This window comes from Ochlerotatus camptorhynchus, unplaced genomic scaffold, assembly GCF_037179485.1.
Source record: "Ochlerotatus camptorhynchus isolate MF236.1 unplaced genomic scaffold, CSIRO-AGI_Acam_v1.1 ptg000185l, whole genome shotgun sequence".
Taxonomy (NCBI): domain Eukaryota; kingdom Metazoa; phylum Arthropoda; class Insecta; order Diptera; family Culicidae; genus Ochlerotatus; species Ochlerotatus camptorhynchus.
The window spans coordinates 2,461,751-2,489,100 of NW_027040675.1; the positions used below are offsets into that span (position 1 = coordinate 2,461,751).

General features: G+C 41.3%; 2 protein-coding genes across 5 annotated transcripts in view; both read left to right on the plus strand.

Annotated features, from left to right (window-relative positions):
* RhoGAP100F (Rho GTPase activating protein at 100F) overlaps positions 1-27,350 on the plus strand; it is a 314,040-nt gene that overhangs the window by 64,421 nt on the left and 222,269 nt on the right. The gene's annotated exons all lie outside the window — the stretch shown is intronic.
* On the plus strand, positions 8,259-17,258 carry LOC135702117 (uncharacterized). The gene is made up of 4 exons (XM_065223117.1): positions 8,259-8,352; positions 15,770-16,665; positions 16,737-16,853; positions 16,911-17,258. Exons 1-4 carry the CDS (start codon positions 8,259-8,261, stop codon positions 17,256-17,258), a joined length of 1,455 nt encoding a protein of 484 aa, XP_065079189.1.

Consider the following 27,350-nt stretch of genomic DNA (forward strand, 5'->3'; position numbering starts at 1 on the left):
CGTGATACAAATTACTGCTATGCTCGCGTCATCCGGTTTTCCGTTGAGAAAATGGGCGGAAGCCTTGGAAGACGTGCCACCTGAGGTCCTAGCAATTGAACCTTTCCACGATCTTCAAGACGGTCCATCGGTGTCAACGTTGGGATTAATCTGGAGCACAAGAACAGACATGCTTCGCTTCAATGTTCAGATGCCACTCGCAGCACCGATTCTCACCAAGCGCTAGGTGATTTCCTATATTGCTAGAATCTTCTATCATCTGGGACTTGTTGGTCCTGTTATCGTATCCTCGTAAAAAAGGTGGCAGTTCTGTCGACCAGACTCTTTCAACAAGTGGAACACTCGATAAGATTCACCGCTGAAGTCTTATCCTGGTCAGACTCCACTACTGTTCTGCAGTGGCTTGAATCATCACCGAACCGCTGGAAAATTTTCGTCGCGAACCGAGCATCAACGATCCAGTCTAATACAGAGGGACGTTGCCGGTAGCGAAAATCCAGCTGGTCACCTATCTCGAGGCTTGACACGTACCGAACTTCGAAACCAGCCACGATGGTGGAACGGACCACCATGGTTATCATAGCCTTCAAACCACTGGCCACATGCGAATGTTCCGGAAAAAGAATCTGCATCAACCGTTGAAGAAGCACGCAAGATGTACCGGACCCTAATATCACTAGCTCCCGATGAAAAACAGTTCGCTATTCTTCGCACACCAAGCTGCGCCGAGTAGTCGCCTACTGCATCAAGTACGTTCATTCGATTCATGCTGTAGTATGGAAGTCCGCCGAAGAATCATCACTGCTTCTAACAACAGCTGATCTGACAGCCTCCGCTCGTGCCTTTGCCCGATTAGCTCAACAACAGCTCTATTAGCAGCTCAGCAATTGTGAAGACTCCTCCGATGAAATGGTTGCATCCATAGCTCAGCGACGACAGACTCATTCATGTCGGTGGTCGACTTGCCAACGCTGCTATTCCAGGTCGAACGCCATTTGGCCTAATACTTGAAAAGAGATTTTCAATTTTTAAACACTACTACATTCCTAAAAGACAGCCCTAATAACGATCCATAGCTGAAATTCACTGCACTAAAGCATCTACTAGATCGAACCCAATTGATACAATGTCCCCAGTAATGAATCATGCCCGTGTACACAAGAATGATGACCAGATGAACGCACCCAGCAAGAGCCAATCCCTTGCAAAAGCGTAAAAGCATCGAAGTATGCTATGTCATCGTTTGATTAAACACCCTCGGTCCTGATTAGCATAAAATTTCCATCAATTCCGAAGGGTATCCTAACACCCACCACCCCAAGGCATCGTACCGGCATCGATAGCAGGATCAAAAGCGCGTGAGAAATTTCAACGATGGACACCCGATGCTAAGAGCCCACGAAGAAAGGATTCAAAGTCAGTTCAGTTTTCCCCCGACTCAAACACACACACACACACAGCTTCCAATTTACTTCCAACGTGTGCGAGAGGTGGCGATATCTATGCTTCGAAAGCGCGCCCGCGAAAGGATTCGAAAGCAATTACCCGGTGTCGGCAGAGAACCAAAGTGGCACGCAAATCACAGAGACGTGACTCGATGAGATTTTTTAAGGTTATGTACATGCGAAGGGCAAACTCTTCGGGCGGGTTCTAGATGGGCGACTCACTCCGCGGTCGGATGGAGACTTTTGATGCAGAGAATGGCATCGCAAAAGCGTGATGGGTTTAGGTCGGATCTTGGACGGAATTCAAGTGGAATTCTATCATTGGAATAGTTTCCGTTTGCATTCTTCGGTGTATTGACTCGTGTGGGAAGTATGGTGTGCAGTTAGTTATTGCATTTCTCGGAAGTGCCACCCACTGATTCTTGGCATTTCGATGCTCGCCGGATGACGGCTGGCGCAACCGATTTCGTTGGACTGCATTGGCAACATACTGAGCAAATTTGAATTTTATGATGGTTGTTCCACGAGTGTGCCAAAGCAAACATAGAACTTACCTTCCTTCGTTCAACTTAAACTTCCATCACTGTGGTATCTAACGTGATGGCGATGGATGGTTTGGGATGCGCCCTTTTTGCTTCCACGATGGCACGTCGTTCTCTCGTTTTATTTTTCAATTTTATGCCATCCGCATGTCACACACTTCAGCAGCAGAATGCTTCTGTGCTTTCCCATATGGTAGGAACATGCACTCTTACTGCCGTCGTCCTACCCATTGATTGCAGCAAGGACCTTAAGCGCGCTCCTTCCCACTGATAGCTGTGCGGTAGCATATGTAAACGAGTGGAAAATGCTTTCCCCAAGAGGATGTACACGACAGAATGTGGCTACCTGGTGCAATTATAATGTCTTCAATTTACACAGTTTTATACACTCAGAAAATTCTTCACGTCAACTCTACGTGAATGTATAGGTAGATTTTGTTTTCCATCGTAGTTACGTGATTTGCAGGCAGATTCGTCCGGTCCCAATCGAATTCACGAGCACGTGATCTTTCCTCGGTGACGGCTGGACCGATGATTTGGTGCAATCTATTTCACTTTGTTTTGTAGCTAACTCTCCTAGTACCATATTGAATTTTTATCTCGAGCGGACATTTGGTTCCGGAGATATGAACAATAGAAAAGCAATTTCGCAATAAATTTGAAGCGATCAATATGTACTATTTACAGAACTACGCAACGACCGAGAACAACGCAAAGCGGACAAAGGAAAACCGAGGGCTCACACACCGAAGTAAAAACACGTTAGGTTACTTTGAACACATTTTAGCAAGTGAAAATTTATTCTTCTTTATTTTACATTTTTCTCTTGGCGCGAGTCGTTTGACGTTTTAATCATAGTTCATCAGATAAAGATAGGTAGGCCCAGACTGAGGGGTGGCGGTTGGATAAATTACAATCTTAACACCCCCCGTCAAGCCGACAAACCGAGCATGTCCCGAAGTTTTCCGAACTGAGGTCCTGGAGGAGGCTTTTGTCATAATATCTGCAACCTGTAGATCAGTCGGCACTTATGCCAACTTGATGGCTCCTCTCTGGATCTCATTCCTGACAAAATGCCAGCGCACATCCACATGCTTCCATCGTCCTCCTCAGCTACTCGAATACAGGCTTGATTATCCTCTCCAATGACTGTCGGTTCGGTTACGCTTCTGTGAAGATCCCGTAACAACATCCTCAGCCAAATCGCCTCCGTTGCTCCAACATTGAGCGCGTCATATTCGGCTTCTGCCGAAGAAAGCGCTACCGATGTCTGTTTGCGTGTTGCCCAGGATACCAAGCCTCCAAGTACACGAAATACGAATCCAGACGTAGACCTTCGATCACACACATCGCCTGCCCAGTCAGCGTCGACGTATCCTTCCAGCAGACTACATTCTTTGGTTCGACGAAACTCCAATCTCAAATCCACTGTACCCCTGATGTAGCACAGGATACGTTTGAGGTGGCTCCAGTGTTCCTCCGTAGTACAGCTTTGGAAGCCACTGAAATAATTTACAGCAGCGCATATGTCTGGCCGTGACGTCGTAGTAACATACATCAGGCAACCAATCAGTTGACGGTACGGCTTATCTGTTTCTCTGGTTATGTCCGTACAATTCTCCAGCTTGAGTCCTGTTGCGATTGGCGTATGTACTGGTTTGCAGTCTCCCATGTTGAAGCGGCTCAGCAGACCCTCCAAGTACTGCTTTTGATTGATGCACAGAAAACCTGCTGCCTGGTCATACTCAATCGAAAGCCCGAGAAAAGTCTTCATCTCGTTGAGATCTGTCATCTCAAACTCCCGCTTCAAACTATCCTTCAGAGTACCTATCACCTGCAGCGAACGGCATGCGATCAGTATATCATCGACGTATATGATCAGCAAAACCAACTCTCCGTTCCGAACCGCAGTGTAAAGGCAGCTGTCGGCCTCGCTTCGTTCAAATCCAAGTCCCAACATGAACTCGTGAAATCTTGAATTCCAGGCCCGTGAAGCCTGTTTCAACCCATACAAGGAACGCTGCAGCTTTGCAACAAGTCCGTTGGTTGTGAACTCCTCTGGCAAACGCATAAAGATTTCCTGGTCCATGTTTCCATTGAGGAACGCCGTTTTTACATCGAGTTGATGAATACGCATTCCTTCGAAGTTTGCAACGGCCAGTACCACACGCAGAGTCGTCATTCTGGCTACCGGTGCGTAAGTGTCCTCGTAGTCGAAGCCTTTTCTTTGGAAGAACCCTCTGGCTACCAATCTAGCTTTGTAGCGGTTTTCCCCCTCTGCACCATGCTTGAGTTTGAAGATCCACCGGCTATCGATCGTTTTCTGTCCCTCTGTTAACGCTGTAAGGATCCATGTTTCTGACTAACGAATCAATCTCGCTCGCTATTGCCGTTTCCCACTGCGGCCAGTCGTTTCGTTCCTTGAGCTCCTTCACAGTATTTGGTACATTGTCCACGAAATTTTCGGCACACAGCGCAAGTCCACATGACATCTCAAAAATATCGAACCACTGAGGCTCTCTTCTCATCCGATTGCTCCTTCGTACAACAGATACTGCAGGTCCTGCGGCACCTTCCGCTTCCGAATCATCCGAAATTGTATCCTCCTGGTCGGAATCTGGCTCCACCATTCCCGGTGAACGCTGACGAACATGCCGCCGGAGCTCAATTTCAACCTGCTTCTGGGGAATATCATTCATAGCTTGCTTTGCCGAACTGCAACCGAAGAAAGAACTCTCGTCGAACACAACATCCCTAGCAACAACCACTTTCTGCTTCGCTTCATCCCACAGCCGGTATCCGTTCTCGGTGTACCCCACCATATACAGCTTCTTGCTCTTGGGATCGAGCTTCGTTCGCAACTCCTTACGAATGTGGGTATACGCGACGCTTCCGAATACCCTGAGCTTGGTCACGTCTGGTTTGCGTCCCGTCCACAATTCGAACGGAGTTTTGTTCTCTCCTACCGCCGAAGTCGGACATCGATTCGTCAAATATGTTGCAGTATTTACGGCCTCACCCCACATCTTCTTGCCGTACCCACTTTCCAACAAAACGGCCCGAGCACGCTCCATCAATGTGCGATTCATGTGCTCTGATACGCCGTTTGCTGAGGCGTATACGGCACTGTTGTCTCCATCGCAATACCTTTCTTGCGGCAGAAAGCCCGCATCTCATCACCGACATACTCGCCGCCGTTGTCAGTTCGGAATCTAGAAATCCTTGTTCCAAAACGCACTGTCACGAGGGCCTCGTAATCGCGAAAACAGTCCAAGACTTGATCCTTCGACGACATCAAGAAGATCATCGTAAAGTGAGAAAAATCATCTATAAACGACACGGGGAAAATTCCACATCATCGAATACATTGGGCTCGTCAGTCGATGGCTCAAATTCTTCGCTAGCTTCTCTAGCATTCCCCCGCCGCCATTTTGGGCTTCGTTCAGACTGCATTCCAAAAAAAAAAACGAATTTTTCCTTCTAAATATAAAAAGATAAAATTAAGAACGGATTTGTCAGTGTTCACTCGGCTGTCGACAAAAGCAGGCCACTCTCGATGTGTGCCACGCGATCGTCTGTTTTCTCGGCAGCAACCATTGTGTGGTCCTTTTCATTGTTCTTCATCAGCAGTTCTTTCGGTCGATGCGTCGTCGACTTTGGAAAGCAACTGTTTAGTGATGAGTGTGTGAGTGCTGACCACGTTTTGCGTCCATTGCTGCAATGGAAGCACTTTGCCCCACGATGGCGTAACTGCCATATAATGAAACCACTGGAAGCGGCTCCAGTTCTGATGGAGGAGGCTTTTTGGATAGCGGAAGATAAAGTGTTTTTTGTGTTGTTCCTTTTGACTATAGTTTTAAGATGTATTGTATAGTGACCAAGAATCCGCGGCTCTGTAAAGTTAATTCGGTTGAGCCTTATCAAATAAATCAATGAACAAAAAAAAAAGAACGGATTTGAGTAAGTGTGAAGCACAACGGCTTAAAAAACGAGCGACGGGTATCAATAACGGTATATTGGTGAAATCCTCGGTGTTTCTGATGTTTAATATTTAATAGTTTGATAGAATTATAAAATACTACACCAACAAAAAGTATTAAATCAAAATCTCAATTGTGGCTAAAAGTTGCCGTCGAGGCGGTCGTCAAACAGCAATGTCATATATAACAGGTCCTGCAATGAGGGAGAGTCGTCCCTTTTATTCCGCGACTGTTCCTATAGAGTTCTCCAAATGCACAAAAGTGTGCGTGAGTTGCGTTGGTTCTTCTTCTTCTAAATTTTTAAATATGGATGTTGGATTTTAGTGTTCGTGAGATTGCGCTTGAAGATCTCTATGTAACAACGAGTTTGACGTCGTAGTCGTCGTTACATAAGAACAGTGGCATGATGAAAGTGATGACAAATTCACATTGCCTGACTTGTTCTTTATGACATTCGTTAAACCATGTTTAACTGCATGGTAAGCTCATTATATATTTGGTCGTGAGATGATCTATTTGGCTTTCATTTCGATTCTGAAAGCATCATGGTTATGTTATCTGGATCATCCGGAAAGAAAACACCCTCTCTCTTTCATCCCCATCAGTTCTTACGCAAGAAGTGTAAGTTACGCAAGAAGTGTAAGTGACGTCAACAATGTGGTTACGTATGAATGTTAAGGAGACATTCACTGAAAAACAGTATTAGTTCTGCCCGCTCTAATTCGTGATGCATAAGAGATATAGGTTTTAATTATGAGCAAAAGTTGTAGCTAATAACAAAACCTATAAAAGCAATTTGCATCATTTTGCGGAATGCTGTTGATAAAAAGAGTTAGAGGCAAATGAATGTAAATGAATGTATGAAATGAATGCAAATGATTTTCCATGCCTGAGTGACGTCAACAATGTGGTTACGTATGAATGTTAAGGAGTGAAAAAGAAGGATGATTTCACATGCCGAACCTTTGTAGTTCGGGGGTCATCTTCGATAGGCCGAAGTTGCAACCATTTATAGTCCCAATTTGAGTACAGCAGACCGACATTACATCCACTTACCTGGATAGTTTTCATGTTAAAATTATGAGTTTTACAATTTTCCGGCGTGATTAATATTCAAATAATAAGAATGTATAAACTTGCATGTTGTTAGTGAAATATCGTTTGTTGCTCAATCATTAAATTAGAGATGGCATAAAATGTATTTAAAGGCCTCATATTAGACCGAGGTTAGGCACATTTACCCTAGCATTCATTATTATTAATGATTCAAAATTGTTCGCATATATTTTTATGTCAAACATCCATTCGGCCAAACGTCCAAATGTCAAACGGGGTATCATCAATTGTGATCAATTTGTGTTACACAACTTAATATAGGTCCTGGCAAAATAATGTTGTCACTGTAGAAAATATGCAGCTCACGGAATCACAGGATAACCCCGGGGGAACCTGTAGCAGGTGACAATTTCGTTTTAACTCAAAAACGTCCCGTGCGACAGCTCTTTTTTCATGGATTTTTATGAATATTCTTTCTATAGACTTAAAGTGAATCATTGATCACATTGACCTGTCCGGAGTCACTGAAATGCCCTGGGGGGGGAACCTGTAGTAGGATGCAATCACATTTTTACACAAAACTATGCTATTGGGGAGCTAATTCTGGAACCAGCTGATGCCCCAGGATAACATGTAAGAGGAAAATTGTATTTTTACTTCACAATGCCGTTCGACAGCTCGAACTATCTGAAGTCTTGAAATGGACCATTGACTACTAGCAGTGGATAGGGAGATTAGGTGGATTAGGGAGAACTCTGGTTGTAGACCAATAAAAGTCACTCTCTTGTATTAATGTAAGGTGTAGAAAGAGCACAACAACAACTCTTTAATGAACAAAATGACTGTCAACGTCAGCTCTGGAGATGTTCGCCAGCACTTTTGTGCTCGCTAGTGACCATCAGTTAGTGCCATTTCCTGCATTTCAAATAAACAATAGTGACAGTGCGAATAAACCATTCTTATTTGAAAAGTTGCGCTTTTAATCTGGGTTCCAGAGCTATTTGCTATTTGCAAAGCTATGTATTTTTAATGAATTATTATATATAAATTAGTATTGCCTTTTAAAATTGTAGGAAAAAGTTATAATGGAACCGTCTAATATGATGTTGGACCACCATTTGCACCAATAACAGCTTGGATTCGTCTGGGAATTGATTCATAAAGTTTTTGGATGGCTTCTAGTGGAATGTTGTACCATTCTTGGATCAGAAGATGTTCAAGCGTTTTCAACGACGATGGAGGAGGAAAAACGCTTCGAATACGAGCTTACAACGTCGACCAAAGTGGCTCAATTATATTTAAATCCAGCGACTGTTCTGGCCATGGCAGGTGTGTAAAGTCCTCGTCGTGTTCCGCACTACAGGTTCCCCCCAGGACGTTCCAGTCAATGTGGTCATCCCAGGAAAGGTCAATGTGGTAAATGATCTCCTTCAATTCTATAGAAAGCGTATTCATGAAAATCCATGAAGAAAGAGCTGTCGCACGGCATGTTTTTGAGTAAAAACGCAATTTTCCCCTGCTACAGGTTCCCCCGGGGGTATCCAGTGGTTCCGAGAGCGGCCAATGTGGTAAATGATTCGCTTCATGAAAAACTATGAAGAATGAGCTGTCGCACGGCATGTTTTGGTGTAAAAATTCAATTGTCCTCTGCTTCAGGTTCCCCCGGGGGCATACCGGAGGTCCCGAGAGCGACCAATGTGGTCACTAATCCATTTAAAGTCTATCAAAAGCCTATTCATGAAAAAGCTTGCAGAAAAAGCTGTCGCACGTATTGCTGTATTGGTGTAAAAACGCAATTGACCCCTGCTACAGGATCCCTCGGGGCATCCCAGTGGTTCCAAGAGCGGCCAATGTGGTCAATGATTCATTTGACGTTTATGGAAAGCCTATTCTTGAAAAACCATGAAGAATGAGCTGTCGCATGGCATGTTTTAGTGTAAAAATGCAATTGTCCCCTGCTCCCGGTTCCCCCGTTGGCATACTGGATGTTCCGAGAGTGGCCAATGTGGTCAATGATGCATTTAAAGTTTATCGAAAGTCTATTGACGAGAAACCATGAAGAAAGAGCTGTCGCACTGCATGTTTTGAGTGATAAAATGATCTGCCCGCATTCAGAACCCTCCACCAGAACCGATTCCAGGGAAATGGCCATATCTCGGTTGATTATAGGCCGATTTTAGTTCTTGGCATATGATTCGCTTTAGAAATGGTTCTTCTTTCGTTGTATTTACTAAAATATATATATATATTTAATAAGCATCATATATAAAATTTCCCCAAAAATTTAGCAAGTTAGACAAGCGCTCCGGAAACTCAAAATATCTCCGGTATCCGGTGACCAGGATTATTTTCATGGCTACACCGTAGAACAATATTAGTTTTCCAGTCAAATGCTCTTCGAAGATTTAAAATTGGATCATAGGTATTTGACGAAGTTACAACAGTCCAAAGTTGACCAAAAATTTGTCTATCCTAGTTATTTTGAGTAACCCCTGTAGATGTACACACTTAGAAAAAAACTAATTTTACACGTGACGTTATAGATGGATTCCATCTATGACATAAAAGGTGAGGCGTAAACAAACATGTCATGTAATCTTAAGTGCTCCGAGACTGAAAAGTTCGTTGCTCGACGAAAAGTACGTTTGATTAAGCTATATTTCGCGTCTGTTATGACTCAAATTTATGTCAAAATTGACGCTCGTAAATGTCACTCTCAGGGCACCTAAATTTACATGAATTTTTGTAAGTGTGTATATTAACTTTGACGGATCTGTGTGTATATATTACTCAATTCATTTATTAATGCTGGAAATTTGGCTGAAAAAAAAAATATGCACCTGGTCGCCAACTGACAACTGACATGGCATGCTTTGAAGACCATTTTCATTTCGTGATAGTGCCGAAAGCTGTTTTTTCAATATCGTTTGCAATACTTATGGTCATTACACCAGAAATTGGAACACTACATTCCCCGCACTCTTAATTAGTCTCAATTTCTATCGAAATGATTTTCCACTGGAAAAATGCACACACCAACATCACCGATCCAGCCGACGTCACACTATTTCTGGAAAACGGCAAATGTCCTTCCGAGCTGTCCTGTCCTGTTGTTGTCGTTGTCGTTGGGAGGAGAGTGAAAAATGTTGACACAATTGGAACGGCAGCAGCATTCTATTTTTGGAATGCCTGCTCCTCTTTCCCATTTTTTGTCCATCTCCCGATCCGATGTAGTTCGATAACGATCGATACCTAACGGGGAAGATTCCAAATTGAGAGCAGTTGCAGCTAAGTTAGTTGGCGTATGCATTTCGTCCCGCAATCAAAAAAATCAAGTCGGTTCGAAGGCCGAATCCAACTTCTGACGACAAGTTGGACGATAAAATCTAGATGGCCATACAATGTAGTTCTGTGCATTCCGGGGCTTGTTCGGTTCATTTGGATCCGATTTTCAACATCACTTATCTCCTTCTCGTACATACATTGAATTTGAAATGCACACACACATCGAGTGCAGCGTGAGAAAAGCGGAGAAACGGTGCGGTGGCCTTCACATAGACATCCTAGGACTGTGCAATTCCAATTTATATGCACTCCCACTCGAACTGGTATTCCCTCTGCCTGCAAGTGTGTGTGCGTGCTTCAAGTGGGTTGGACAGTGGGTGGTCGTTGTAGTAGTACTACTACTATGACTAGTAGCCGATAGTAGTAGTACTACAGAGCCGCTTCCCGAGCAAATAACGCTTCGGAGCTATTCATTGTGGAATGTTGCAGTCAAGCTGTGGATGTAGGGATATAGCCGCAGCAACCAGCAGGATGCCTTTTCCACCGTCATCATCATCATCGACGTCGTCGTCGTCGTCGTCGTCGTCGTCCCAGTCCCAGTAAAGTTTCAAGGATTATTGGAATTTGAGTTGCTTCTTCTTCAGAATCATCATCACAAAATGCAATAAAGGAGCACATTTTTTTTGAGTGTGGTAACTCAGCCACAAAGTTTCGCCCCCCCCCCCCCCCCTCACGTTTATTACTTTTATTGCACACCTCGACACACACTTGCCGTTGCTTTTGTACCTTTGATGAGTGTAGTTGCGGAGCAATAAAGGCGAGTAAATTCTCATTTTCGCTTCCAACGGTCCTATATTGCCTTGTGTGGGCTGGTCAGGTCGTAAAACCATTTCGGCGAGGTCAAATTGTGCAGCTGGTCTAACTAAACTTTTTTACTCGTGTCTCGTGTGTATGAGAGAGCACATTAACGGGTGGAATTATCGGCTTGCAGTAATGGCTGCATTACCCGTGATGAGAATGGAACTTTTGTGGGTCACACTGATGTTAAATTTATGGTTGTCTTCTCAAAGAAGGAAATTAGTATGGAAGCAAAGGTTTAAATCAGTATTAGTAGATCATTTGATGGTTATGCTTTGAAACGCAAAATCATAGGTTTATTTTCTCATCTATATCCATTCCACGATTAACCACCCTGCATCCCTGGAGTTGAGCTGACGAGATATATCACTTGCGATGCAGCAGGTGAGGCGAGGTGGCCCGTAGCGGAGTTCAGTTGGTTGATCAGGGTCGACGGGACGGAGCTTCCGGTGGTCACAACCTGGCGGACGATGGAGTTCAGGCTTTTGAGCTGCGAAGACACTCCGTAGGGGAGACCAGAGTTATTTATCCATCCACGTCTCAAAAGGGCAAAACTGTTTGCGTACGGTTTGTTCAGGTGGTATGTACTGTTTCGTTTCCCTAAATTCTGCTTGGTTTCCCGCGATGCAACCCAGGCTGGACATCCATATCTCAGTATTGATGTAGATACACTAGGCAGGAGCCGCCTCGACACAGCTCCTTGATACAGTTTGACTTACTCTGCTTTATCTCTCGGTTAAGTGCGGCCCTGGCCGCTCGGAACATTCCTCTTCACTGGCGTGCACAGGGTGGGGCAAGGTGGGGCTTCACATTTCCAAATTACGATATAAAATAACTTGTTTTCTTGATAACTTGATTTGAAGGTAAAATAACTTCATTTCATACTATAAGGGCACTATAAACCTTTTATTGCGTCAATTCCTTTGAGATGGTGTCTGAAAATTGCACCACAAAGGTGCATGAAATTTCAATGAAATTTGTTGGTCAAAAAATTGAACCAAAGTGGTGCATACAAAAACATTCTGTTGTAATTTTTTTTTAAGGTGGTTCATGGAGGGATAAAAGAAGAGGGTTAATTTAAAGTTGAAAAAATTCACCTTCGTGGTGGTAAATCGAAGAGAAAGCTTTTTATTGAATATCTGGTGTAAAAATATCATCAATCATGGAGGGACTAATCAAAATGAATAACCCTAGTGGAAAAATTGAATCACGCTAAAAATTTGGAGGCGCACATTTAACTTAATATTTCTTGTGGAACGTTCGCAATAGTGCGGTGAATGTAGAAGCGAGGTTTATTAATTTTTCTGGAGCATAATTTGCATCGTTCTGATGAATGCAAGCTTCATTGAAAATTTATGGTGGAAAATTTGCACCATTCCACTATGGGCAAAAATGGGTCCAAAATTACCCAAAATTCAATATCTCAACAGCCCGCTGAATTCCGGTCATGAAAAACAACTTTTCCGAAGGGAAATCATCCGGGGAATCGATTGCACGTGGTCCCATAGACCGGAGAGCCTTGTAGGTATGTGTTTTGGACCATTTTACCCCATTTTCCCCTACTTTTTGGAGGAAATGTTTTTTCCCAGCTCTATTTTTCGTAAAACATAAGCACTTTATGCATGGTTTTAGAATACTATGTCTTTAAACAACAGTTCATAAGATATTAGGGGAATACGGGGTACACTTTAAAGGGGAGTAAGGGGTAAAAGTGAACCCTCGCTAAATTTATTTTCATTCATAAAAATGTTGAACGATGCGATTGTTTGAATGACCCCAAAGGTTGCCTGCAATAATAAGATTTTTTTTTCGAAATTTTAAGGTTAATTGGGGTTAAATAAGTTTTAATTTACTGTTATCTGTTTTAAAAGAGTTTTCACTTTTTTTTTGTCTGTATACAGCAAAAGGATATAGTGGTTCTCAGAATTGTGTTTAAATTGGTAGTTTTGTTCCTTATCGCAATATATTAGACCCGTATTTTTTTATTTTGTCATTAGGGTGACTATTTATATATTAGGGCGGTAAAAAAAAAAAAAAAATTTTTTTTTCGATTTTTTTCAAAAATTTATAACTTTTGAACTGTTTGGCCGATGACGGAACTCAAAATACCAAATAAAAGTTAGTTAAAAGTGTTTTTCAGAAAAAAATATTATGATATTAAAAAAATGGATTTTGTATTAAAAAACATTGATTGTATTTATTTTTAATGATTTCCATGGTTTGTAGATAGAGGGGACATTATGATTTTATATATGTATTGTTCCATAAAAAATTAGACATTTTAACTTAACATATAAAAAAATCATGTTTTTCAAAAATGTGTTTTTTGTTTGTTTTTGAGTTATATTTTTTTGAAGTTATCATGTTTTGGGTTTTGAAATTTGATTCAAGTCTCTATGAATGTCATGGTAGTCTAGGATCAGAAATTGTATGGATAATTTGACCATGTTACAGTCGCTATAAATCAATGGAGACGCATGAAGTATTGAGCGAAAACCCAAAACTTGATAACTTCAAAAAAATATAACTCAAAAACGAAAAAAAGCACAATGCTGATTTTTTATATGTTGTGTAGAAAGGTCTTAATTTTTAAGGAAAAATGTAAAATCATAATGCGCCCTCTATCTGTGTACATATCACATATCTGCCTCACTGTTCCCCACAGGCAACAAATAGTAAAATAATGGTATTAAACAAACAATTTCATGTTCATCACTTATGATTATAAAACCGCATTACTAAGCGATAGTAATAGTCAATTAAATTTAGATTGAATATGCGTTTTGTTGTTAAATTGGCTTGAAATCGATTGCAACAAAACTAAGTCTGACCCCGCCTAAAACGATTTTTGTAAATTTATATATTAAAAAGTGAATATACCTATTGTTCTCAAATTATTTCAAGTGATGTAGCTTGCCAAACTTCACTTTCTAGGAAAATATCATGAATTTTGAACACTTTTATGATATTCTCATTGACTCACTGTACCTGCTCACTGTTGACTACTGTCCCCTATAACTTATGAAATGCTACAAAGTTCTCGGTATTATAAATTAAAATACAGATTTAGGCCCTTGTGGGCCTCTGATCAAAAGTATATTCAAAAAAATATTAGAATATGCTACTCCTCATCGTCGCTGTCAGTTGAAACATTATCTTCATAATCGGACGACATGTCATCATCTGACGCTGAAATCACCGGAATTTCTTCGTAATCTCCATCATATTCATCGGATGCATAAAACGAGGCCAGTTTTTGGTTAAAATCTTCATCATCTACACGTAACTTCCTGGTGTTCTTTGCATCTAGGTGTGCAAATTTTCACGTCGGACCATGCCAGAGCGGTTTTCATCATGTCATTGATACTGTCTTCTGGAGACGTCTTTCTGGCCAAATGCGGCCGAGTTAATTTATACCGTTTATGGCATCTCTCACCAGCTTGTTCATCCACGAAATTCATTGTATATGGCTATAATCAAGAAGAATGGAGAATATTTAGCTGTAAGTTGAAACAATTTTCCTTACGTACCGCTAGATGCGATAAAGAGAACTAAATTGTGTATTGTGCATAGTAGGCTGGAAATTGGTACTAAACCCTACATGCATTCTTATATTGTTAGAAATGTTTAGCAATAGAGACGTTAGTATACATTTTTTAAAGTTAAACCGGAGCAGTAAAGAACTGGCTCAATTTTTCAAAACTGTAATTGATTTGAGTGAAGAAGAATTAACGAGTGTTGTGAAATCATGGATCTCGCAGTTCAATCGTCGATGGTTTGAAGCTGGCTGCCAGAACCGATTTTTCGAAATGTATTCGAATTGGCTAGATTCCTCTTTCAAGGTAAGATAAAACAGAAGAATCATGATTATAAAGTTCGGAAATCTCTTCCACCAAAGAAACGTTTGATTACTATGGAAATAGAATAAAATACAAAAATCCTTAAAATCCCTTTAACATCCTGACTATTCACACATATTCTCAGCTAACATCAACTGAACCCCATTCATCTCAAACATCTACCCCAACCCAATCCCGAACACCTTCTGTTCAAAAGTCCAACCAACGAAAATCAATACGTTTACAACGTACAACAACATCAACTCCAACATCGAACACAACCAAACGATCAATCTCAACATGTCAGTTGATTTTTTCTTTGCCTAAAAAAAATAAACATGAATTGTCTCCTCCACAACTCCGTGGTTGTAAGCCCCGAAAGTTTGGAAACCTTGCAGAGCGTACCAAAGAAAACCAATCTCGGTTGCTTGCTCGAAAAGAACCGCTGGAAAAGTTACTTAGGGCAGCAGAAAAATCCGCACGTAACAGTTCTTTATGCTCCGTAGCAAAACTTTTGCGTAAGCTGCGACTGGGACAAGAGAAATGGGCATCTGAGGCTCTGAGTTCCACCACGATCATCCAGGTAACGGACATGCCGTCTCAAGAAACGTCTCTCATGTTGAAGACAAGATTTAACCTCAGTAAACGGAAATACCAAGGAGTTTCAAAATATGCTAAACGTCATTTTGGTGTTAAACTCTTGGAACCTTGGGTGGGTGTGATGCGTTATAGAGACGCAATTATACCTCCATTCTCTCCTGCAGACAGGGAAAAGGGGTATTTGTCCACAAGCGTAACCGTTAGAGATTTGGTACAGAACGATATAACACGGTTAGTCGAACTGAAGGAAGTGGAGTCAAAAGTTAAAACACTTGCCAAATCGGGGGAAGTTCTAGCATGCAAGTTGCATGTTACCGGGGGACCAGATTCAGCTACTGGTTTTTCTCATTATAATCAGGATGGAATCCTTGGTCAGGATGATTCGCTACTATCAGAGCATTACATGTCGTTGCTTCTCGTTGCGGAGAATGGAGATGAAATTTGGCGCAACCCCAACCCACAATCGGACACTTTCTGTCGCCCTCGTTCGTTAAACTGGACAAAGGAGACTGACAAGCTATCGAAACATATGTTTGATCAGTTTTTCAGGGAAATTGATGAAATGAACGAGAACCCTCTTGATGTACAGATCAGCGGCATCACAATGAAAATTATGGTTTCTGGGATGTATACGCTAATCGATGGTAAAGTGGCGAATGCTATCGTTAATAATCGTAACACACATGCATGCCCTTTGTGTGTTGAAGATGCAGATCCACGTGTTGGACCGTCCTTTTTTCATTCAAGACTAAATATGGTGGAGTGGTTGATCAGATATGCTGGTAAAAATAAAGTTGAGGGGCACCCTGCTTTATCCCATCCCGATGTCAAAGCCGCTTGTCGAAAAATAGCGGATGAACTAGAGCATTTCTTCAAACTTCATGTAAATCGACCTAAGATTGGCGGTAGCGGAAGTAGCAACAATGGAAATATGGCGCGGAGGTTGTTGGCCGACCCAGGAAACTTTTCCAGAATTCTTGGAGTTAGAAAAGACCTTGTAGAAAACTTGCGGCTCATCAGCAGCTTGGCTCTTTCTTCAAACCACCTGGATTCGAAGAAGGTTTGTAATCTAATTTAAAGATGATTAAAACAGGTTTATAATTTATGTTTCAATTTTAAATGTTATCTAAGGTTGCGGAACTATTCAAAACTATCATGAAGCAGTTGGACAGAGAGTTTCCGGATGCTAGACAAATACCACCGTGCATCCATAAATATAAACACCTGAGTGAAATGGTGAAGCGACTAGTAAGTGATCTGTTAAAAAATATTATCAAAATATTCATCCATTCTTCTTGATTACAGCCATATACAATGAATTTCGTGGATGAACAAGCTGGTGAGAGATGCCATAAACGGTATAAATTCACTCGGCCGCATTTGGCCAGAAAGACGTCTCCAGAAGACAGTATCAATGACATGATGAAAACCGCTCTGGCATGGTCCGACGTGAAATTTGCACACCTAGATGCAAAGAACACCAGGAAGTTACGTGTAGATGATGAAGATTTTAACCAAAAACTGGCCTCGTTTTATGCATCCAATGAATATGATGGAGATTACGAAGAAATTCCGGTGATTTCAGCGTCAGATGATGACATGTCGTCCGATTATGAAGATAATGTTTCAACTGACAGCGACGATGAGGAGTAGCATATTCTAATATTTTTTTGAATATACTTTTTGATCAGAGGCCCACAAGGGCCTAAATCTGTATTTTAATTTATAATACCGAGAACTTTGTAGCATTTCATAAGTTATAGGGGACAGTAGTCAACAGTGAGCAGGTACAGTGAGTCAATGAGAATATCTTGATCATAAAAGTGTTCAAAATTCATGATATTTTCCTAGAAAGTGAAGTTTGGCAAGCTACATCACTTGAAATAATTTGAGAACAATAGGTATATTCACTTTTTAATATATAAATTTACAAAAATCGTTTTAGGCGGGGTCAGACTTAGTTTTGTTGCAATCGATTTCAAGCCAATTTAACAACAAAACGCATATTCAATCTAAATTCAATTGACTATTACTATCGCGTAGTAATGCGGTTTTATAATCATAAGTGATGAACATGAAATTGTTTGTTTAATACCATTATTTTACTATTTGTTGCCTGTGGGGAACAGTGAGGCAGATATGTGATATGTACACAGATAGAGGGCGCATTATGATTTTACATTTTTCCTTAAAAATTAAGACCTTTCTACACAACATATAAAAAATCAGCATTGTGCTTTTTTTCGTTTTTGAGTTATATTTTTTTGAAGTTATCAAGTTTTGGGTTTTCGCTCAATACTTCATGCGTCTCCATTGATTTATAGCGACTGTAACATGGTCAAATTATCCATACAATTTCTGATCCTAGACTACCATGACATTCATAGAGACTTGAATCAAATTTCAAAACCCAAAACCTGATAACTTCAAAAAAATATAACTCAAAAACAAACAAAAAACACATTTTTGAAAAACATGATTTTTTTATATGTTAAGTTAAAATGTCTAATTTTTTATGGAACAATATATAAAATCATAATGTACCCTCTATCTACAAACCATGGAAATCATTAAAAATAAATACAATCAATGTTTTTTAATACAAAATCCATTTTTTTAATATCATAATATTTTTTCTGAAAAACACTTTTAACTAACTTTTATTTGGTATTTTGAGTTCCGTCATCGGCCAAACAGTTCAAAAGTTATAAATTTTTGAAAAAAATCGATAAAATTTTTTTTTTTTTTTACCGCCCTAATATATATAAATAGTCACCCTAATGACAAAATAAAAAAATACGGGTCTAATATATTGCGATAAGGAACAAAACTACCAATTTAAACACAATTCTGAGAACCACTATATCCTTTTGCTGTATACAGACAAAAAAAAAGTGAAAACTCTTTTAAAACAGATAACAGTAAATTAAAACTTATTTAACCCCAATTAACCTTAAAATTTCGAAAAACAAAATCTTATTATTGCAGGCAACCTTTGGGGTCATTCAAACAATCGCATCGTTCAACATTTTTATGAATTAAAATAAATTTAGCGAGGGTTCACTTTTACCCCTTACTCCCCTTTAAAGTGTACCCCGTATTCCCCTAATATCTTATGAACTGTTGTTTAAAGACATAGTATTCTAAAACCATGCATAAAGTGCTTATGTTTTACGAAAAATAGAGCTGGGAAAAAACATTTCCTCCAAAAAGTAGGGGAAAATGGGGTAAAATGGTCCAAAACACATACCTACAAGGCTCTCCGGTCTATGGGACCACGTGCAATCGATTCCCCGGATGATTTTCCTTCGGAAAAGTTGTTTTTCATGACCGGAATTCAGCGGGCTGTTGAGATATTGAATTTTGGGTAATTTTGGACCCATTTTTGCCCATAGTGCATTCTGGTGCCTGAGAATTGCACCACAAAAGTGCATGGTAAAACAAACTTCACTGACAATTGTTGGTGCACCATTCTGGTGAATGGAGGAGAGTGCTTTATTGAAAATTTCTGGTGCAATATTTGTATCGCTCTGAAAAATGAAATTAACAGAAAATTTCTGGTGGAAAACTTGCACTGGTCTGGTAAATGAAGGCACAAGCTTTATTTAAATTAAGCTATATTGAAAACTTCTGGAGGAAAATCTGCACCGTTCTGGTGAACGGATGGGTAAGCTTTTCGGAAAATGTTTGGTCTCAAATTTGCATCCTTTTGCTCAATAGAGGAACAAACTTTAATTATAATTTCTGGTGTAAAATTTGCTCCATTCTTATGATTGGAGGGAAGCTGCAAGTTTTGTTTGGTGGAAAACCTGCAACATTCCGATGATAGGATAAGCAAGCTATATTGAAAATGTCTGGTGGAAAATGGAAAAAGGAAATCTGCACCAATCAGAAGATTGTAGAAACATTTTTTTGAACATTAACGGTGAATTATTTGCATCGTTCTGGTCAATTGAAATTTCCTGGCGTTAAATTTTCTGGGGGCTTGTATTGGGTTTGTATTGAAAATTTCTGGTGTAAGATTCAATCTGCTGCATGAAGGGGCTAGCTGAATTGAAAATTCCTGATGTAAAAATTGCACAGTTCTGGTGAATCGAGGGGCAAGCTTTATTGAAAAACTTTAATGTTTTGGTGAATGGACGGACAACTTAAACTTGACTTCCGAGAAGAACCTCAAGGGTATTGAATTCTGAAGAGAAGTTCCAAAAGAAAAGATTTCTGTGGATGATTCCATGAAAATTCAGCGAATAATTTCTAGTGAATTCTGCAGATAGTTGCAAGATAATTTCGAAAATATTATCGAGAGAATCAAATTTTGAATGAAATTCCAAAGGGATATTGAGGAAAATTTCAAGGAAATTCCGGAGATAATTTCAAGTTCATTTTGGGAAGAATTTCAGGAGAATACAGAGGAAATTCTTCTGAAACATTAGGGGAATTTCATTTCCAAGGTGATGTGAGAAAAAAAAAGTTCTAGAATATTCCGAGAAGAACCTCAAGGATATTGAATTCTTAGGACAGTTCCAAAATATTTCTGGAGAGATTCCAAATAAAATTCTGCGGATAATTTCTAGTGCATCCTGCAGATAGTTCCAAGCTAATTTCGAAAATAATACCGAGAAAATCAAATTTTAAGTGAACTTCCAAAATTAGCAAAATTTCAAGCGAATTCCGAGGATAATTTCTAGCTCATTCCGGGAATAATTTCTGAAACTCTAAAAGAATTTCAGTTCCAAGGTGTTCTGAGAAAAAAAAAATCATGATGAATTGTAAATATAATTCCAGTGGACTTCTAAGAAGAATTTTAAAAGAGCTCTTCGGAGAGTTCTAAAAAATCCCAGAAGATCCTCAAGGATATTGAATTCTGAGGACTGTTCCAAAAGATTTCTGGGGAGTATTCCAAGAAATGTCTGCGAATAATTTCTAGTGAATCCTGCAGATAGTTCCAAGATAATTCCGAAAAGAATACCGAGAAAATTAAATTTTGAATGAAATTCCAAAAGGATTTTGAGGAAAATTTCAAGGGAGTACCAATAATTTCTAGCTCATTTCGGGAATAATTTCTAGATAATACTGAGGAAATTCTTCTGAAACTCTAAGGGAATTTAAGTTCCAAGGTGTTCTGAGTAAAAGTCAAGAAGTATTCTCAAAATAATTCCAGAGGACTTCTAAGAAGAATTTCAAAAGACCTCATAGAGTTCTAAAAATTTCTAAAAGAACCTAATACCCCGTTCACATTACAGCCTATATCACGTAATATAGGCTGTCTTGCAATGAACATGTTCAAGATATTTTGACTGGTCTAAAAGATTTGGACGCCACTAAAGGCTCAGTACCAGATGAAATCCCATGATGAATCTGAAAAGTTATAAAACAGCGCTGCTAATGTGGCTCAACTCATTTTCGCTTCGGACGGCGGGTAAGCAGGTAGCAGTAGCAGCAGTAGGAAGGCGGTTCTTATCAAGCGCACAGCGTTCGAGTTTTGCACCTCGAACTTTACGCCTCGTTCTCGTCGAGATCACTGGCTGCTGGTAGCGGCGTCGCCTCGATGGTGCAGCGCTCCTTGCCTGAATGGTTTATTTGTTTATTTGTTTATTTAATAATTCAACTGACAATTAATGTCTTAATGAATAAAAAAAACTTAATCTAAATAGTTATGGTCAACGAAACGAAAACGGTCAAGTAACCGGTGACGAAACACATTTTCTGATACGTTAAAGTCAAATTCGCAATAAAAGTAGTTAAATTGTCGGCTGATTGCACGAATTGGCTCATTCTGCGTATAATTTCTGCCTCGTGACTCCAAAAACAGAAATTCGCGTTGACGAAGAGGTCTCTCAGGAGCATACATATTTAGCTGGGCCAGAAACGTTGGACAGTTGATGTCACCCGTGAGAAGCTTTCCAGCAAACATAGCTTGAGAGACCGTCCGTCGCACCACTAGCGGTTCGATGCCCAGAAGACGGCAACTCTCCTCGTACGGTGGCAGGTTCGATGAGTCACGCCAGTTCAAGAAACGAAGAGCATATCTCACAAACTTTCGTTGAACAGATTCGATTCTAGCGATCCAAGTGGCTTGGAAAGGGCACCATACAACTACACTTGATTCTAATATAGACCGCACAAGTGAGCAGTAAAGTGATCTGAGGCATAACGGGTCCCGGAACTCATCGGCAATTTTGAAAATAAAACCCAGTTGGCGGTTGGCTCGGGAAATGATGTCGTTATAATGGATTTTGAAGGTGAGCCCGCAGTCCAGAGTAACACCGAGATCCTTTATTTCTTTTACACGGGCAATGCAACGTCCAAAGAGCACATAGTCAAACATAATTGGTTCATTTTTACGGTGATAGGAGATGACGTTGCATTTTTCGATGCTCAGGCCCATCAAATTTCTCGTGCACCAGTCAGCGAAAATACATAGCATATGCTGGAGATCCCAACAGTCCGAGAGGCTTTTGATAATTTTGTAGATTTTGGCGTCATCTGCGTAGAAAAGACGACATCCAGATGGTAACAACAGCGATGTCGTTTAAAAAGATCGAAAACAGCAGAGGTCGCAGGTTGCTGCCTTGCGGGACTCCCGAGTTGTTTGAGAAAACATTTGATTCCGTCGCGCCAATCTTGACTCGTACAGAGCGATTCACTAAGTACGATCTGAACCATTTCGCAGCCGTAGACGAGACACCTAGTATCTCCAACTTAGCAAGCAGGATTTCATGATCCACCCTGTCAAAAGCGGCTTTTAAGTCCATGTATGCAGCATCAACTTGCCATCCAGCATCCAAGCTTCGCAGACAGTCAAAGGTAAACTGCACCAGGTTCGTGGAAACCGATCGCTTGAGGTAAAAACCATGTTGGTCCGTATCGATATAATTTCATCATTTACAATAATCTCGAAAAGTTTAGAGCAGGCGCACATGGAGGAAATCCTACGATAATTAGCGACATTCCGTTTGTCTCCTTTTTGTGAATTGGAAACAGATAGGAAAGCTTCCAGCGGGAGGGGAATTCACTTTGCTGTGCCGAGAAATTAAAAAGTCGCGCAAGTGGAAGGCAGAGGTTGACTGCACATCGTTTTAAAACTGACGAGGGAATTCCGTCAGGACCAGCGGCGAATGAGTTCTTCATTTTGCATGTTGCGGCTATCACCATGTCTTCAGTGATGTGAGGTATGTCAAAACTAAAAACATCACGTGGCATCCCGGAGGTTGCGACCAACACCTGTGTCGGTGAAGCGGAAAAATCGTGGAAGACTTGTTTGAATTGACGAGCAAACAAGCTGCATTTTTCACTTCCGCTGCAGGCCGTATCATCTCCGAGGAACATGGAACAAGGCAGCCCGGATTCTTTCCGTTTTGAATTTACAAACGACCAAAAACCTTTCGGGTTCGACCGAAGGTTCGCTTCCGTGCGTCTCACGTGCCGATTATAGAGGAAGTGGTTGTAGTTTCGATAGCGACGACTTGCGAAATTAAACTGTTGCTTGTAGAACGGTAAGCGAGAGCTGCAGTACCTTCGGAGTGCGGCGGAGCGCTGACGTTTTAGTTTACGTAGGCGTGGGTTCGACCATGGAGGCTTCTGCGGGGGACGTCTTGCTGGGACAGTGCGGAAAATAACTTCTTCCAGCGCAGAGCTGAAACAATCCACAGCATCATTGACACTAGCGGCCGTTTCGATACAGTGCCAATCTATTTCCGCAAGCGCATTGTTCAATGCATTGTAATCGGCCCGGCGAAAGTCCAGAAAGCAGCACTCGGAAAACGGTATATATTCAATTGGAGTGGATAAACTTAGTGACACGACGAAAGCGGGATGGTCGGCATCTAGATCGATCAGTGGCTCGACCGGTAGAGAAACAGAAGTGTCTGGTAATGCTGAGTCATTTGCCAGAACAAGATCTAACAAATGTCCATTACGGTTGGGAAAAATGTTCGCCTGAGTGAACCCATGAATGTTAAATCCGTCCAGAAGTTCACAGCAAGCAACCGGCATATGCGATAGCAGAGGATCAATGAATGGTGTGCCACTGTCAGAGAAACGCCGCTGTAAACCAGCTTGGTTGTAGTCGCCAAATAGGAGAGCGGGAATTGGGGCACAATTGAGACGAAATCGAGCCCAACGAATTAACGTGCTCATGGATGATCGTGCAGTCGTTTTTTTTCGGTCGGGGGGTAGGTAGACTGCGCCTACACTGAGCTTGGTTCTTGGCAGATCCACAACAATCCAGATTTGCTCTAGCAGACTTGAAATGGGCGAGGTACTTACATAGCTGGTCAGTTTCGTTGTGACGGCGATCAGAACCCCACCACCACGCAATTTTTGACTGTTTGGGGGAGAGCGGTCGGTTCTGAAGACGGAATAATGCGATCCAAACAGCTGCGGTGAGTAAATCCGGTCATCCAGCCACGTTTCTGTCAGAACAATCAAATCGTACTCAGCCACCGAGACAGCCAGGAAAAACGGGTCGATTTTAGTCCGCAGCCCAGTGGTAGTAAATCCGGAGACCACTCAAGATGCCACTACGCGAACTGGAAGTTGAAGGGAAATCAGGTACCGAAAGTTCGAAATCGCAATTATACTCGCCTGGAGTTGCAGGCCGGAAGCCCCCGATACCACCACCGACCACAGGACCGGGACGATGACGATGGCGGATGTCAGCAGCAAGCGCGACTGGGTCGGGGGGCTCGGGAGCTTCCTTAGTGCTTGTTTTAGGGTGTCCCGGATCCGATGAAGTTGTGGCGATGGTGTCAACAGCTGGAGAAACGTAGCACGCTAGTTTTTTGCCGAATCATTAAACTCGCAAAACTGTAATCCGGCAGGCCAGGAATCCGGATCGAGTGCAGCATCTTTCAAATAAGGATCCAAACCAATCTTGAATGACACAAATGTCATACTGGATACGACTTTTCCTCTGGGAACCAAACGCACCACATCGACAGGTGCGTCGTTATCGGTGATGAGCGGGTTCAGGCGAGAAAGATATAGCCAGAATTTCTCCGAAGGTGCACTAGGAGCAATAGAGGGAACGGAAAGACCACTCAAGTCAATTGTTTTCGTTCCATTTACGGTTGGCACGTCAATATCAGGCCGGTCTTCACGACGGCGTTTTGCACCCGGTTTGGGCCAAACTGGTGTAGCACTCAGTGACGGGTTGCGTTGTGGCTTAGCAGAGAAATTGTCGACTTTTTTACTTAGCTCAGCCACGGCATCATGCAGTTGCCGAACCTGATCTGGCAACGAAGCAAGCGAGGGGGGTTGCATTTGTTGTTGCTGCTGATCGTCAATGAAACAGCGGATAGAGCGACCCTGTAGAACCCCACGACAGGAATTGCAAACGAAGAGTATCTTTCCAGCTGATTATGATTCCTTCAAATTGCGGATATTATTACCGCAACACTGCTGGCTGATGTGGTAGAATGTTTCGCAAAAACCACAGCGCAGCGGCTCGAGCTCGTTGACATTCTGCGCATTGTTTTTGGTCCATTCGGCTTTGACGGAGCTGCACAGTGAAAAGATGGAGACGGGTCGGGATTCGATGATGCGAGGATGACGTGTTGATTACAGCAAACGACAGCACGAAATTTATCGATATTCCACACGTTTCGGAGAGATTGTCGAAAATAGTATTGTTTACGCACAATTTTGAACATTAAAAACCAGATTTACACAAACAAGATTTACAAACTACAAATCTCGATTACTTTTTCGAAAGGACATATCAGCTTTTGTAAAGAACGCATTTTATCGTCAGTTTGGCATAACTAATAGCTCGCCCCACATACTAACACCACTATATCAGGTAGGGGAAAATTTTCTATATCTGATGGTAGTGTTAGCATGCGTGGGTGAGCTACCAGTTACGCCAAATCGACGATCAAATGCGTTGTTTACAAAAGCTGATACGTCCCTTAGAAAAAGTAATCGAGAAATACTTCTTGGGCTGTGTACCAATTGCCGAGTTAAATTTAACTCGTGGTTAAACGTGACATTTAGAAAGTTATTTTCAATGTTCGAAAATGCTGAAAATTGATCAGTTTTCAAACAGAACTCAGCCAAGGTTAACAAAATTTAACTTCTAGTCGGTCTGAATTAACCACGCTCGTATAGCAGGGTTATTCGATAACTCTTCGGTCACTTTTAACCACAAGTTCAATTTACAATATAGTCAAGAAGTAACAAGCTGCATAGGCCATGAAGTCCAACTTAATTCCTAATTCTTAAAAATATATTTAATTTAATTTAATTTGTTTTTCTTCATCGGACTTAACGTGTCTAAATGAATCCTGATGGGGAAAAGCCTAGAAAAGGCGTAAAAACCCCATATCTGTTCGAAATACATGAATCACAATAATACAATACAATTACAACGAACATTAATCAAGTCTATAGCATCCTCCTATGGCATAGAGTTGTCCGTGAATCAGGTAGAAGTCCACGTCCTTCTCAGGAGTCTGCGTTGAATACGGTGACGAAAGGTTTCCGCTGCACCAGTTAAAGTCGAAAAACTCGTAAAACTCGTTGAAACGCTCAGACATGAACCGTATTGGGTCATGCAAGCTGTAGTTCGCAGCACGAGGTCCAAGATGCAGGAAACTCCTCGACCGAAGAACTCGTTCGGGTGCGTAGATTTCGAATGCAGCCAAGATTCTTGGAGAGTCGATATCACCAATAAGTACTTTCGCTGCGAACACGGCCTGACTAATCGTCCGCCTATGTTCTAGTGTTTCAAGACCCAGGAGTTGACAACGATCTTCGTACGGTGGAAGGTTCAAAGGGTCATTCCAAGGAAGGTGACGAAAGGCATACCGAACAAATTTCCTTTGAACAGATTCAATCCTCGCTATCCAAACTGCTTGATACGGGCACCATACTACCATAGAGGTAACTCTAAGACTAGAAGGTCCCGAAATAACGTACTCAACTTTTTGGCTCAGCTCTAGTACTCTCTTCGGTCCCAAGCTAATCGATTCACCCCTCGAAAGATAGGAAAAACCAATAACCCCTCATTTTATCTGTCAAACTTTCATAGCGAATCAAAACAAACATTGCGTAGTACTAGAATTTCGACTAGAATGGTTAATCGTTTGCTTGGGACCAATAGGCTAGTCAAGTAGTGAGCCAATTTAAAATCGTTAGTTTCGTATTGATTATTGATACTACCGAGCTGAATTCCAAAATTGATCGCACTAGAGAGCAGTATATAGAGCTTTTAGACAGACAGGATCGCGAAACTCGTCAGCGATCTTGAAATGAAATGAAATGAAGTTGCCTGTTAGCTTTCGCAACGATGCCCGAGTAATGAAGCTTGAATGTTTCTAGGTCACGAACATTGTCCACACGTTGCAGAAGTTGGTGATTAATCGTATAGTTGAATGCCACTGGTTTCAGCTTGGGATAAAATGAGATAATACTACATTTTTGTACATTTTTTTTTTGTAAAACAAGTTGGTTTTATTTGTCAGTTTGTTTGATAACAGTAATTATAATTTGTTATTCTAAATCGAGATGAAATTCCAGTGCGTCTACATCAATTATTTCGTTACATTCACAAACAAAGCAGATGTATTAAATAAAAACATTAAGCACTTCCGCGCGCCTTCTTCTGTCTACTCCTACTAGGGCAGGTCTCACCAAGTCTTCAAAAGAGAGTCGTCTCCATCCATTTATTATGGCTTCTATGCTCTGCTGTAGAACCGTTCAAGCCGGGCCGACACGAGCACAAGCACAAAATTTATGCAGAAG

Coding starts and splice junctions, on each gene's coding strand:
- LOC135702117 (XM_065223117.1), top strand. CDS start 8,259: ATGGAGGAGGAAAAACGCTTCGAATACGAGCTTACAACGTCGACCAAA. Junction 16,666..16,736: donor ACCACCTGGATTCGAAGAAG/GTTTGTAATCTA, acceptor ATGTTATCTAAG/GTTGCGGAACTATTCAAAAC. Junction 16,854..16,910: donor GTGAAATGGTGAAGCGACTA/GTAAGTGATCTG, acceptor TCTTGATTACAG/CCATATACAATGAATTTCGT.